At 41.7% G+C, this 14,654-nt stretch overlaps 1 protein-coding gene across 5 annotated transcripts in view; it reads right to left on the bottom strand.

The window, feature by feature from the left end:
• The window catches only part of EPB41L4A (erythrocyte membrane protein band 4.1 like 4A), a 239,538-nt gene that overhangs the window by 36,502 nt on the left and 188,382 nt on the right, over positions 1-14,654 (bottom strand). For 4 of the 5 annotated variants that reach the window (XM_053911423.2, XM_071219408.1, XM_045197610.3 and 1 more), the window contains 3 exons: positions 10,107-10,197; positions 7,544-7,627; positions 6,440-6,553 (listed from right to left, as the gene is read on the bottom strand). In XM_053911423.2, coding sequence (XP_053767398.1) covers positions 6,440-6,553; positions 7,544-7,627; positions 10,107-10,197 — 289 coding nt within the window. The remainder of the gene's footprint in view (positions 1-6,439; positions 6,554-7,543; positions 7,628-10,106; positions 10,198-14,654) is intronic. The other variant, XM_045197611.3, reaches the window with a different exon arrangement.

Below are 14,654 nucleotides of genomic sequence, written 5' to 3' on the forward strand. Positions count from 1 at the left end.
GCTTTTCACATTCTCAAGTCTCCCATTTAAACACACGCGCACACACACCTGACTCCACACGCTCCCCTTCATCTTCTCCCCAGTCTCTTCTCTCCCCTTCAAGGCCAAACTTCTTGAGACAGGTGTCCAAGCCCCTTGTCTCAATTCCCACACCCTTTACTGCATGTGCTTCACACTGTGATCGGGGCAGATACGGCTCTGCAACACCTCCATCGTAACCTACATTCCCTCATTTCCCCAATACACTTACATCAAACAACATGGCAGGTACATTGTTTTTAGAGCTAAAATTTCTGAAAATGTCTGTATTCTACACGTATAATTATAGTTTACCTGGACATCAAATCCTAAACTGAAAATAATCTTCATTCAGCATTTTGAAGGCAATGCTTCATTATCTTTTTTCTCGGATATTGCTGTTAAGCAGCCCAATGCCACAGTCCTGACTTGTTACCAGCTGTGCATGGACTTTCCTCCCCCTTATTCTTCCCCCGTTCAAAGTGTTAAAAATTCTCTCTTAATCTATAATGCTTTGAAATTTAATGATAATGGATCTGGTATGACTCTAATTTTCAATCTATTATGCCAAGCACTAAGTGGATTCTCTATAAAGTGAGATTATCCCATTCTGGCACTTCTTCTTGTATTATTTCTTCAACAGTGTCCTCTCCTGCATTTGTAGGGGCTTTGCCTTAGAAATTTTATTAGCTGAATGTTTGATATCCAGGTTTGATCATTTGTATCCTTCTTTCCATATATTTATTTTGTTTTTATTCTACCTTCAGGAAGATTTCCTTAACTTTATCTTCTAAAACTTCTATTGATTATTTTAAATTCTGCCACATTAAAGTCTAAGTAAGAACTTTTATTCACTCTTTCCTTTTAATATCAAATTTTTCATTTTCCAAACATAATATTTATACTTTAAAAAAGGTTTTTGTTTCTTATATTATCTCTATTTTCTGTGAGCCCCCCTACCCCCACCGCCCCACACACACAACCCCTAATTGTTTCAGTCTCTGTCTCTCCAAGCGAAAGTGTCCTCAAATGCCAGGCTCTCCCTCAAGCACTGTGCACATGATCCCTCTGGACGGAGATCGTGTGAACCGACGGCTTCGCTGCCGCGTGGAACAAAGTGATGTGGGCAGTCTCCACCATCTCATCGGCGAAGCCTTTGAAAGTTTGTATCTGCAGATCTTTTCTCTTGTATCTGTCCGTTTCTTTTTTTAAATCTTATTTTTTTTCCATCGCTATTTATCCTCCCATATCCTCTTTCACCTCCACCCACCCCTGACTCCCCTGCAATCACCACACTTCTTACTGTGAGATTCTCTAATCTCATGCCTGGGAGGTACCAGCCAGGCTTCTAGCATTCTGGGAATGAAGAGAGAAGGGAGACATTTAGGAAGCAGATTTTCACTCTCTTGATTTTTTTCCTATGGCCACAATGTCAGTCTCTTTTACCAAGCTAACTCTCTTCAACTACGCCCAATAAATTCTGGAGTTTCTCATGGCTCTGTCATTGGCTTGGTCTTTGCATTCTGTCTATACTATCTGTCAGTATATAGATAGCAGACAGCCTCATCTCTATTTCATATTTCAATTAATCTTTAAGAAATTCATATTTCAGTTGAGACAGTTAATCCAGTTCCTGACTTATATCCACAATCCATGTGAATCCTGCACTTGGACTTCTCAAAGGTACCACAAATTCAACACGCAAAAACCAAAAAGTCATCCCTTTCAAGTCTGTTATGTCCTGGTGACTCTCATCTCAGTGCCTTACACTTAAATCCATGAAACTGCACAACTGTGGGCTTCATTCCTGACATCGTTCACTCCCTCACCCTCATACTGATCCTGCCAGCTCTATTAATTTTACCTCCAGATGGATTTCGAAACCACCTACACCCTTATGTCTCCACACCACCCCATTGGCCAAGATCCCATTCTCTTTGGCCAGGACTCGTAGGAGAGCCTGCTTCCTGGTCTCTCTGTTTCTGCGATTATTCCCTCCCACCTTCTCTCCACAGAACAGTAAGGGTCACCTTTACACAGTAAATATGACCTTGACATCATCCCTTCTAAAAACTACTGGTCTAACAACCAAAATCCTCCACAAAGTTCAGGTATCTTATGAGGTCTGGCCCCATCTTTCCCTCCAGGCTCATTTTTGGCACTTTTCTGTCCACTCTCAATGCTTCAGCAACACTGGCCTTTTATTTTTTTCATGAATGCTTCCTGCTCCCTCCCATCCCAAGGCCTCTGCCCATGCTAGCCCCTCTCCCTCTCTTTGCCTGCTTTTGTCTCAGATTCCAGCTCCAGCATCCAGCCTCAAGGAGCCCTTCCTGACCCTGTTGATTCAACAACTCAGCCAAACTTCCCCTAATAGTGCTGGCTACACAGGTGTTTGAATGGTAAAAATTTATCAAGCCATTATTCTCAGACACATGTATTTTTCTGTATGCATGTTATATTTCAATAAAAAGATTTTTAAATTCCCTTACGCATAACTCTTCCTTGAGAACATATAGCCATAAGAACTGCACTGTTTACTACAAAAATACATTTGTAATTTGTATATTTCTTCCCCCCAAAACTGTAAACTCCCAAAGGTCAGAGACTTTCTTTAATGCTGTTTAACACAGGGTCTAGCATAAAGTAGGTACTCAATAAACACTTTCAAGTATAAAGATGAATGGGAGTGAAAAATAAATTGTACTTCCAGAAAGTACACTGGCTTTCTTTTTCTAGCATAGGAAAGTTTAAACAAGCAGGCTTCAGGGTCTCCATGAACCTGGAAAATTATTAAAATGTTTGTCTGTATTTCATAATGTACTTTTTCCCTGCTAGAGAATGAATCTGGCATTTCGTCAGATTCTCAGATTCTATCACCCAAAAAGTTTAAGAACCAATGTTCTACACTCTGCCAGAATTTGACAGCTATATTCATCTAATAACAAACAACTAGCAAAACATGAAATTTTGATATCTTTTGCAAAACGTGGTATCCTGGTATCCATTACAAAACAGAACTTCACAGTATGGTGGTTCCTCAAGAAATGAAGAATACAGTTACTATATCACCAGCAATCCCTCTGGGTATCGAGCTGAAAAACTCGAAAATATTTATTTGCAAAGATGTATGCACCCCTATGTTCACTGCAGCGTTATTCACGCTAAGACATGTGGCTAAGACATGGAGACAACCAAAGTGACCTTTGATAGAAGACTGGATAAAGAAGATATAGTACATATACAATGGAATACTACTCAGCCATAAGAAAAGATGAAATACTGCCATTTGCGACCACATGGATGAACCTTGAGAATATTATGCCAAGCAATCATTCAGTCAGTAAAAGAACCAGATGAGTTCACTCATATGTAAGCTATAACTGAAACTCAGAGACACAGACAACAGTGTGGTGGTTACCAGAAGGAAGGGGTTGAGGGGTCGCAAAGGGTAAAGGGGGCCAAATATATGGTGACGGAAGATGATTTGACTTTTGGTGGTGGGCACACCCAATGCGCCCATACTGCAATATACAGGTCATGTATCACAGAAATGTGTAGAAATTTAAAAAATAAAAATAGAAAGAAAAGAACATCCTATTATTAAAGTCCTTGAGACTCTTCCATGCTGATAACAAATCTTGATTTTAAACGTTAGAGTCAATGCGTCTAACTAGGGAGTGTGCCCAGGGGCACCGCAAAAATGTGCAAAGATAAAATAGAGGAACAAGGACAGGGACATTTACAGGGCACTCAGAGTGAAAAGAAACAGAGAATGAGCTGTAGCTCTTCCGTGCCAGCATGCGGCGATGGCTAGTCTCCTCAGAACACACGTGCTGAATGAGACCTTTCAAGTGACGCACAGAGCCAGGCAGAAGGCTGCGCAGGCCACCGCAGCCCGGCCTCTGCCCCGGACGGCGCCAGTGAAAGGGCCCTGCGACCCCTCACCACAGTCACGTCTCTGTTCCACAGGGCGCCGACAGAAAACTACCGCAGTGTAGCAGTCACCAAGTCTGCATTTGAGAACGTGTATGCTCCAAACTATTGCAAGCACTCGGTTTGAAAAAAAATGTAAGTTTCGGTGTATTTTAGCAAAACTTGATAAGCTCAGTTTTCAGTATATTAAAATCAAAATGACCACCTGTTCGACATGTGTAATTATGTTACTTAAGGGATGATGACAAAGAACACTATTAAGAAGAAGTTGTCATAACCTATCTAACAATAACCTGACAGTGCCACATTCTTAACATGTTCAGTGAATCCCGATGACCACGCCTCCTCAACACACATACAAACACAAGTGCACTTGAAAGGACTTCCCAGCGGTGTTGCCCCAGTTTTAAGCGTTGTCCAAACTGTACCAATCCTTGGTAGGGAAGGAAGCAGAAAACCTTTCCCCCTGCCCTATTTAAATGACGGTTCATTATCCCTGCCTTTTTCAGGTGTACAGACCTGGCTCCGAATCCCAGAGCAGTGCTACAAAGCACAGTGACTGCAGAAGTGAGGTGGTAACGCGGGGCCAGGAACTGTCCACCGGCACTCAACCCCATCCCATCTCGTCTGCAATCCACCCTGTAGTGCCAAGACGAGACGCCTGAAAATTGCGTTTTGTGGACTCCGTTGCCAGCTGGATTCTACTCAGAGAGACACTCAGGTGAGATTTGAAGGCAGGGGAAGAGGGGAAGCAACTGTGCTCTGGCAGTAGGTGTGGCACCCACTCTTGCACTGCTGAGAATTGGGGGTTCCACAGCATTAGCTACGGTGGTGGTTTCTCCAGCAATGTCATCAGCAAGCACAGGCCCAGGAGAGCCAGCTGGAAGGCAGAAGAAGCAGCTTCTGGATTGCTAGGTAACACCCCCTTGTCTCCTTTTATTCCTCCAGCCCAGGGGCAGCACAGCGTCCAGATCCCAGAGTCGTACCATGACTCTGCCTGTTGTTCCTTCAAAACCACTGACACCTGTGCACCAACATTCCTTGCATTAATGCCTCTCCGCTAAAAATGTCTCAGGAGCCCTGGCCTGTGTGGCTTAGTTGGTTGGAGCGTTGTCCCATGAACCAAAAGGTCACAGGTTTGATTCCTTGTCAGGGCACACGCCCAGGTTATAGGTTTGCTCCCTGGTTGGGACACCTACGAGAAAGCAACCAATCAATGTGTATCTCTCACATTCCCTTTCTCTCTCTCCCCCACCCCCTCCCCTCAAAGCAATGAAAAAGTGTCCTTGGGTGAGGATATAAATAAATAAATAAATTCCTTATGACTGAATGATGCAAATGCCCATTTCTATGTGGTTATTGTAAGAATCCAGTGAGATAATATACAGCAAGCAATTCACTCAATACCTAGAACATGATAAATGGCAATTATTATTCCATTATTAATCTAATCACTGTTGGTCATGATTTCTTCCCCCCTTATCAGTCCCACTAGCTGAGGGTGATAGAGACCTTTCTTTTCTTAACCATCAAAGGATTTCAGTGAAGTTGGACCTGGTTTGAGAAAGCTGGGGAATAAGACTCTGGAAAACTGGCAGAAGAAGGAGGAATAACACAGGGGTGGATCAGCAGTGAGTACAAACAGGGCACAGAAGAAAGACAGGCCAATTTGCTTTCCTGACCCACAGTGTATGCAAAAGGAATCTTGGTGGTTGTCTGAGAACGTGACCTGAACTTCTCATAATTTTAAAAGTCGCTTATAAAATACTGCTTATGGAAGTACCCAAAGTCAGTCGCTGCCCCCACCATGTAGGAATAAAGTGGATTCCGCTGGTAAGTCATTTGAAGGTCACCTTCTCTTGGACCTGTCACATTGCCCAGCCTGCTTTGCAAAGAGAGTCCCAAACTTCTAGACATGGATTTTTTAAAAAAATTAAAGCGTACACACATGTAACTGTAATCACACAAACAATCTAACTTGCTGAGTAAAATGTAACAGGATTCGTTTTTTTCTGTGCTTTGAAAGGAGTTTTGCTCATGTTTATACAATAATACCAGCTTGGAGAGCAGACCATATCACTTTGGCTGAGATTAATCTATGAACGTAATTTTGTCTTCTCAGGCCAAAACATTTAATATCTTTTATGTGTTAATATACAGCCTTAATATAATATGTTATATAATGCAACACACACACACACACACACACACAATACAATATATATTGTTAAAATATATGTATATTCTTATCAGTCTTAAGTACAATATAGGCAGCAAGTTCTTATTAATGTTTTGAAATTATTCTCTGAAAGTCTGGCTGTTTAAGAGAAATGCTTCGGGATCCATAGCTCACTTTTCCTCGGAAAACCTAAGCTTTCTGCTACCTTGGGGAGCCAGTTGTGACATTATGAGAATAACCTGTAATACAAACGCGACTGGGACCCAGAGCTTCTGTTGAAAATTAAGACCAGGGCTGTGTTCAGCTTACCTTCTCCTCGCTGGCTGTACAGAGTCGTTGTCGCTCCCACAAGAGGGGTTTCGGCGGCGAGCACAGGGGAACTTTGGGGATTTCATGCGGTCATTGGGAGTGTTGTAGAGTCCACTAGAGTGGAAGAAGAATGGTCAGTAATCCCTGCAGAAGACCTGGAGGAGCAACACCTGAACTCTGAAACCCAATGCTTCTAGGGAAGGTTCATAATTACATAGTACTTTTGGGGGAATACTGAATTGTGGGCAAACGGTTCTTTTAGTTGACAAGGTATATTGAAAGAAAAGACAGGTAAGATATGGTAAAACAAATCATAAAGTCATTATTTTGCAGGAATGGATTTGCCTCAATGGACTTCCGTAGTAAGAAATGAACAGAAACAAATGATAGCAATAATAACAACAAATTGTGTTTATGGTAAACCTACCACAGGCCAGGCACTGACCGAGCTAAAGGCTTTGTATTCATTACCTTAGCTCATCGTCATATCAACCCTAAATACTGCAACACAATTATTAGGCCCACTTAGCAAAAAACAAACAAACAAACAAACAAAAACCCACAAGAGAGAGAGAGAGAAAGTGCTAGAAAGTGGCAGAGCTAGAACTGGAACCTCTGGGTGGTCACACCCGAGACCACCACAACTACACAACTACAACTATAAGTGATGATGCAGGGCTGTCACTGGTTTGACCGTTATGAACAAAAGAAATGAAATATACAATTTTAGGAATGAAGGTCTTCTAGAATCACTAGTCATAAACTATAGTTTTCAACTAAAGTTTTCACAAGAACTATGAAATTGGAGAAATTATCATTAATATATCTCATTTACAGTTTTCGGAAACCATCACAATGACCTTCCTAGGCAGTTTCTTCATGCCCACCGGTCTCCCTTCCGTCCTTCCAGGAGAGAGGTTCACGCTAGCACACGGGCTGTGGGTCTCTGCGTCAGAAGCTCCCGGTCACACGGGCTTAGCCCTCTCACTGCCTTGTCCCGTGCCGGGCCTGAGCAGCCACAAAGCCCTTGGATTCCACTATTTGATAGGAGCAATTGATAACCCCTTTTCTACTGTTCTCCTTTAGAAAAACGATTCCCTTTACCTCTGAGGGCCGTTTTCTTCCCATGGTGCATGAGATTTGCTTCTCTGGGTATCAGGGCTGTTTTCATTCTTTGCTTTCTTAAAGCTTTAATTTAAAAAAAAAAAAGTACAGAAAACAAATTAACTAGAAAATAAAAGGAAGTTAACTCACAGTACTTATTTCTTCAGTAAAATTACTTAACAAATGTTTAAAAATGTGTGTTTACTTATACCTATGACTCATTCCAAAAAGAATATAAGTGGCTGCCTAAAAAAAAACCATGTCTCCAGCACATATTGTACTTCTGAGTCTTTCTACCCCTCTTTCTTTCTATTTTCACTGCTTTAAATGAACAGAAGCCCAGTCATCCATTGTTAAGGAACTTTCAAGAGAGCCCACCTGCAGGACGGGAGGCAAGGGCATCCTGGCTAGTGAGTGGGCTCCCTCTTTTCAGCAGTGGTCAGAGACCCTCTGGCTCTGGATTTGAGTCTGAATCTATGCAGGCTGGTCAGCTCTGGGCAGGCTGGGGCCACCCACACTGACCTTTCCCTGCCCCCAGCTTCCGCCATTTCTTGGCATCATCCTTCCAAATCAGAATGACATTCAAATGTTATTTCCTGACCAAGTATCATCTTTCCGCCCTAAGAAAGTAAATATATCTGGGGTGTTACTCAATCTCAACACATTGTTTCAGAAACACATGGGAGACAGCCGGAAGGGACGAATTAGAAGTCTTCGTCACCAGTGGGGCAGATGAGGTGCATCACCTCTCACTTCCCCAGGAGTCTCAGCTTTCAAAAAAGATAGAGCTACTAAATTCCTAGTGCACTTTTAAACGTGGCTTTTGGAGGAATCCTCTACGTAATTGTCTTCAAACATGGTCATAGCAGGGTTCTTTGTAACAGCCAAGAAAAAGGAGAGAAAAAATTGACAAGGTCATTTCAAAAAATGGAAAGAAACTTGTGTCCCATTATGAATATATAGTATATTATAAACATACAGGAATGTAACTCTGAAAATATATTTGACAAAAGCACATAACTCACAGTGTTAGTAGATAGTAAGTAGTAGGTTTTATAGATGAAGAATATGTTATTTTTATAAAGTTAAAAATCTTTGGAAGATCAAATTTCCAAAGCAAAAGCTTACATTTGAAATGAGGAAAAGTAATAAATATGGTAGATATTGAATACAACAGTAGAAAGTGTGCGCACACTCATGCATATGAGTGTGTTTAGTAAATCGGGGAAAAGCGAGAAAAGGGAGATTGAGAAATGGAATGGCAAGATGAAAGGGGAAGTGGGAGAGTAGGTGGAAGTTAAAGAACAATAAAATCCTGGGCAGCAAATTAACGACATTCATTCCCTAAGCTATTTCTCATCTACAGCTTGAGCAGGAAAATTCTGGCAGCCCTTTAGGTATCGGGCCTATTGGCAAGAATGCAATTACAAAGCAGTCTGAGCTCCCTCTATACATTCTAAAGAGCTTGGGATCTGAATTTCACAGAAGATTACTGTCCTTCTGTTGGACTTACACAGCATACCCTGTACATACAGATTAAGCTGCCTCTCTCCACAGCTGTGAGGCTAAGGGAGGCACAGCACACGAAAGTAGTGCAAAGGCAAAGAACTTGTCAGTCCAAAAAGAGAATCTGTACAGGGAGTGTTCTAAACCTAAACGAAAGGAAATGCAATCAAAACCCTGGAAAAAAAAAACACTGCAACTCTGAGAAGCCTTGTATCTTGGAATTATTATGCTGAGAAATTATAAACTGTATTTCTCCAAGTAGTCGCAATCCAGATGAATGAAGACACCATTATTTACTAACAAAAGATGGAGTAGATGATCGAAGAATTCTTTCCAGGTCACACATTTCTGACTGCTTGGACTTCTCCGTGACGTGTGCAGAGCGATCTCTGGAGAGAGACTGAGCGGATGAAAGCTGCTCATTGTACTTCTAACACACTGTCCCATGAATGTAATTGGAGATAGGAAAAAAATGACACCGAAATTGTGTCTTAGAAAACAAGGCTGATCTTTCAGGGAAACAGTCCGTGTAATATATTAAGGAAGGATTTTCCACGGGGGAATGCTGCTGGGAAAATTGATGCAGAGGACCATGACAACTCCTCATACATATGCAATGGCTGACTGCTGAAGCCCAGCGCCGCTAAACGCTAGAAACCCCCTTTCCAAGACCACAGCTCAGTGCACCGCTGTGATGAACATAGTACATTAAACATGAATATCATCTACTTTATTTCACGGGTCCCTCCGAGTTAGTCCATTATATCACGCCATTTAAAAAATCACATGGAATTTTCACTTCGCTGCCGAGAACGCAAAGCGTTGATTATCTTGGAGTTCACCATGCTGTGACAGCAGGGACGTCTCCTTCAAACGAGACGGGCAGGGCCAGTGCTGCATAATTCACCGGCATTTTAAAGCATTCTTTGGCCCCCAGACTATTTCAATCAAAAGTACCAGTGAATTATCAAAGGGAAAAGATTCTGAACCTTGCTCATAGGGAAAATCATCTTTGTGACAGCACAGAGTGTGACGTTCCTTCAGTTCACGGACTGACCTTTTTACTGGGGAAGGTGCGATGATTTTAGCTGTTCCTTCGTTTTCTCCATTTTCCGTGTTCGCAGGTGCCCGACTTACGCTGTTTGATCCTAGGAACAGGGAGGGAGAAGACAAGACAGAGAAGAGGACACAGTGATCAGGGAAACACAAAGACGCAAAAGTGTTACTTTAAAATGCAATTTTAGGGATGTCATGGCACAACGTATTGATAAATTACAATCCCAAATAATGGATCAGACAATAAATCGGAGGTACTACTTTCTGACGATGTAAAAATAAAACCTCAATCTTCAACAAAACAATGTCCTATGGGGTGTGGGCTATGACACCACTTTAAAATGGGACCTTTTGAGACGTTAAGAGTTAACTCCCTACATCAAAGAGAGTCTTTGCTTTACACTGTTAAAAATAAGATTCTAAGATATTTAGTACTGTATCTTGAAATGTAAAACCTAATGATTGATAACTACATTGTAAAGAAGTGACCATTTGTTGGTAGGCCACGATAGCTTCCATTCTAAAACACACAAGACAATTTCAAACAAGAAAATATGAAAATATTCCAACTCATTATATAAATGGCAAAAAAAGAGTAATACAGAAGTGATTTGTATCACTCACACACACAAGTAACGTTTTCAAATGTATTTGTGCAAACATCCCTAAAAACCTAAAACTGACTTAGTACAAGCTGTTACTACACAGATTTGCATATATGCTAGGTGGGCCAGCAGAGGGAGCCCCCAGCAGAAACGACCAGGGAGCCTACACAGAGCTAAGTGAGAGCCCATCTGGAAGTCTGGGTCCCATGATCAGAACAAGGGCTGGTAAGCCTGCCTGCAGGGTGACACGTGTAGGCACTAATGATGTCTCTTCTCAAATGACATACTCCTCACTGGGATGCTGCAGGGGAAACCAGCAAGGGGATGCCCGGAGTCCTTGTTCAAATAAATCGGTACCATGCAGGTGTACCCACCTCAGAGGGGCATCTTATGGTGGGATAGGCACAGTCTGAGTCCTTCAGTACAAAGTGTCATTACCACTAACAGTTTTCAAGTCATGACATGAATTTGTAATATTAATAAAAGCTAAAATTTATTGAGCACTTACTATGTGTCAGGTGCTATTCCAAGCACTTCACATCTCTCTAGCCATGGAATCCTCAAAATAATCATATAAAGTAAATATTGATATTATCCCCATTTTTAAAGATTAAAAAATGGGCCTTTCCCAAGGTCCCCACAGCTTATGAGTAGGGATGGGGGGAGGGAGCAGCTTTGAAACCCAGCAGTGTGGCCACAGAGATGGCTCTAAACCACCAGCACACACGGCCCCCCAGGTGCCCTCCGTGCCCCACCCTCCAAGAGTTAAAAAGTCAGACTACATGAGGAGTCCACTAGGATAGACGGACTCTTTAGAAAAGAACGTCCCATGAGGAGCGCATCCAAGAGGATGACCAAGAGGAGAACTTTTTTCTCTCAAGGGCAACTGAAACTGAAAGTCTACAAGAGAAACACTGAACACCCCCACCCCGACCCCAAAGTTGGGAATTCCTTCCAGAGCAGTTAGCAGGCAGGTCTGACTTCCCATCGGGAAAGGTAAACATGAATGAATATACCCTGGACAGAGAAGACAAACAGTGATTTCAAATAAGAGGTTTAAAAATCTTTATTCTAAGGAATTGGACATGAATTCAGTATCTGATTTGGCTCCTATTTTGTAACCCTGAAATGGAGCGGTGCGCCTAAAGACACACGTGGCATTGAAGACCAGCTCGAGCTAAAGCAACTTTCAGAATCCAGGCCTTAGAAAATAATGACATTGGGGCCTATGGGAAATTTCACCAGGAAATCCCATAACAAATGGGACACAGTTCCCTCGAACAACCCATGTGCTGTCTGATATGGCAGTGGCCACTGTCTATTTTGCCAGGGCCATTAATAAAATCATGAGGGCAGATTCCCAAAATTGCAGGCACAGATTTGAGAAGGAGCTGCTTCTCAAAGATGGGACTCTATGTGATATGACCCTGGGGCAGTGGCAGGAGAGATTAATTCATTTGGGCCCCAGACATTGTTTCTAACAAATGGGGTTTTTTTGTTCTCAGTAGGTATTATTAATTAATATAAATGAAAGGGAACTTCAAGTATCTCAGGCTGCTTTCCCAGGCTGGGAGGAGGAGGAGGCATGGCAGAGAGACCAACTCCCATTGCCCATAGCCCTGGTCCAAGGAGCACCGAGTAAAGATGAACGTCCAGTTAACCAAAGCCCCATGCAACTAGCTTAAGAATAAGCCCAGGTTTGCTCCAAGCCCCATCCTGTTAGACTGATTAGTCTTTTCTTAATCTAACAACTAATCACCATGGGAAACGTAAGGTTGCTTCTCCCTTTCACTCCTTCCATCCAACTCTTCCCAAAAAATTAACAAACAGGTAGACAAACAGCTGAGGAATATGTTTAAATAGAAAAAATTCCAAACTCTATATGCATATATATTTTCATAAAGGAACCAGTATTTGGTTTTTCACAATATCCCAGTCACAATTTTTAAAATGCAACATGGGACAGGCTGTGTTCCAGAGGAACTTTAGGGAGGGTGAAACCATGTGCACGCCCTGCCTCTCTCAGACGCTCACTAGCAGTGCGGCCAGGCCTCCTCAAAACGGGCTGTTCACCAGTCACGGCTCTGTCACGAACACAGCAGTCACAACTGCCACACACACGGCCTCAGTGAGGTAAGACAGGCCAATCATGCGACCCAATTCATGGCTCTTTTATGCTGAAGACAGTGGGCTACTAACTAAAAATCTCTTCACAGGGGTTCCCCTACTCTACAACTATGTGAACTGAGCGACCCTGGGGGTTTTTTGTATTTTTTTAGTTGTTACTCTATTACAATTGTTCCAATTTTCCCACCTTGCTCTCCCCTGCCCTGCATGCCACCCCCCTCCCATTGTCCATGGGTCATTCATACCTGTTCCTGGACTAGGCCCTTCCCCTAATCCTTCCCCTTCTTTCCCTCCATATTCCTCTCTTCCCCCATCCCTCTGGTCCCTGTTAGTTTGCTCCTTGTTTTCATGCCTCTGGTTCTATTTTGCTCATTTATTTGGTTTGTTCATTAGATTCCTCTTATAGGTGCAATTATATGGTATTGATCTTTCACTGCCTCGCTTATGTCACTTAGCATAATGCTCTCCAGTTCCACCCATGCTGTTTCAAAGGATAGGAGCTCCTTCTTTCTTTCTGTTGCGTAGTATTCCACTGTGTAAATGTACCACAATTTTTTGATCCCCTCATTTACCGATGAGCACTTAGGCTGTTTCTAGCACTTGGTTATTGTAAATAACGCTGCTACGAACACAATGGTGCATAGGTTCTTTTCAAATGGTGTTTCAGGATTCCTAGGACAACCTTGGGTTTTAAGACCCTTACTAGGAACACAGACTTACAGGGGGAAAAGCTCCTTCCAAGCAATCGCTTACTGGAAGCACTTCTGAAGTATCCATTCATATAATATTCAAATGCTAACTAAAAATTATACTCTTTTCTATTCATGGATGTAGCATTCTTAAAAGCAATACTTATTAGCTTTGTATGACTAAATGTGCATTTAAAAGTAATAATTATACTTTTAAAACACTGTATTGTAATCATCTTCCTAACTGGGTTAAATTAGTGAGATTTTACTCATACTACCATTTGAGATGAAAGCTATGTAATTCAGTAAAGCTAGGTTATGTGTTGGTTCCTGAAATAGGAAAAGATGGGAAATACGGGTTATGCATTTATTTAGGTTACTGAATTCCCACTTTGCTGACATCCACAGCTGGCTCTTTCTCCCATCGGACCGCCCTCCAGAACTTCCCCTTCTCCATTAGCTCAGGTTCTTGAGGCAGAAGGTGATCTGATGAGCCCTAAACACGGACGGGCTCATGTCTTCATGTGGGTCTCATGTGGGTTATTGGCCACAGAATAGTTCCATTTGAAAGAGGAAAAGGAGAAGCCAAATATTAACTAAAATAATTCATTGATAACAATAAGATTTTAGGCCGTTCCAGGGGATATTTTGAGGTTGGAGAAATCCTTCTTCCCCATTCCTTTTTCATTGTAAATTATAATGGACCCCTGAAAATAAACATGAACAGTTTAACAAACTATTATAAAGTGAACAACTACTTAACCACTCCTCACCTCAAGAAATAAACAATGAGGGCAATTTTCCTACACTATACAAATCACTCCATTTGGGACAACAGTTGGTTTCCATCTAAATATATCTAGAAACAGAAAATACTATGTGTTTATTTTATAAAATATTTATAGTATACACAATAAAATTATTAATTTTAAAATTTTTAATAAAAGTTAATAAGGTCTCAAAATCTTTTGATGAAGGCATAGTTCACATATAACATGATATTAACAACATAACTATTTGATATTTGTATACATTGTGAAATGATGACCACAATATGTCTGGTTAACATCTGTCACCAAACATAATTACAGAAAATTTTTTTCTTGTGATGAGACCTTTTAAGATTTA

The sequence above is a fragment of the Desmodus rotundus genome, chromosome 1, assembly GCF_022682495.2.
Source record: "Desmodus rotundus isolate HL8 chromosome 1, HLdesRot8A.1, whole genome shotgun sequence".
In the NCBI taxonomy this organism is placed as follows: domain Eukaryota; kingdom Metazoa; phylum Chordata; class Mammalia; order Chiroptera; family Phyllostomidae; genus Desmodus; species Desmodus rotundus.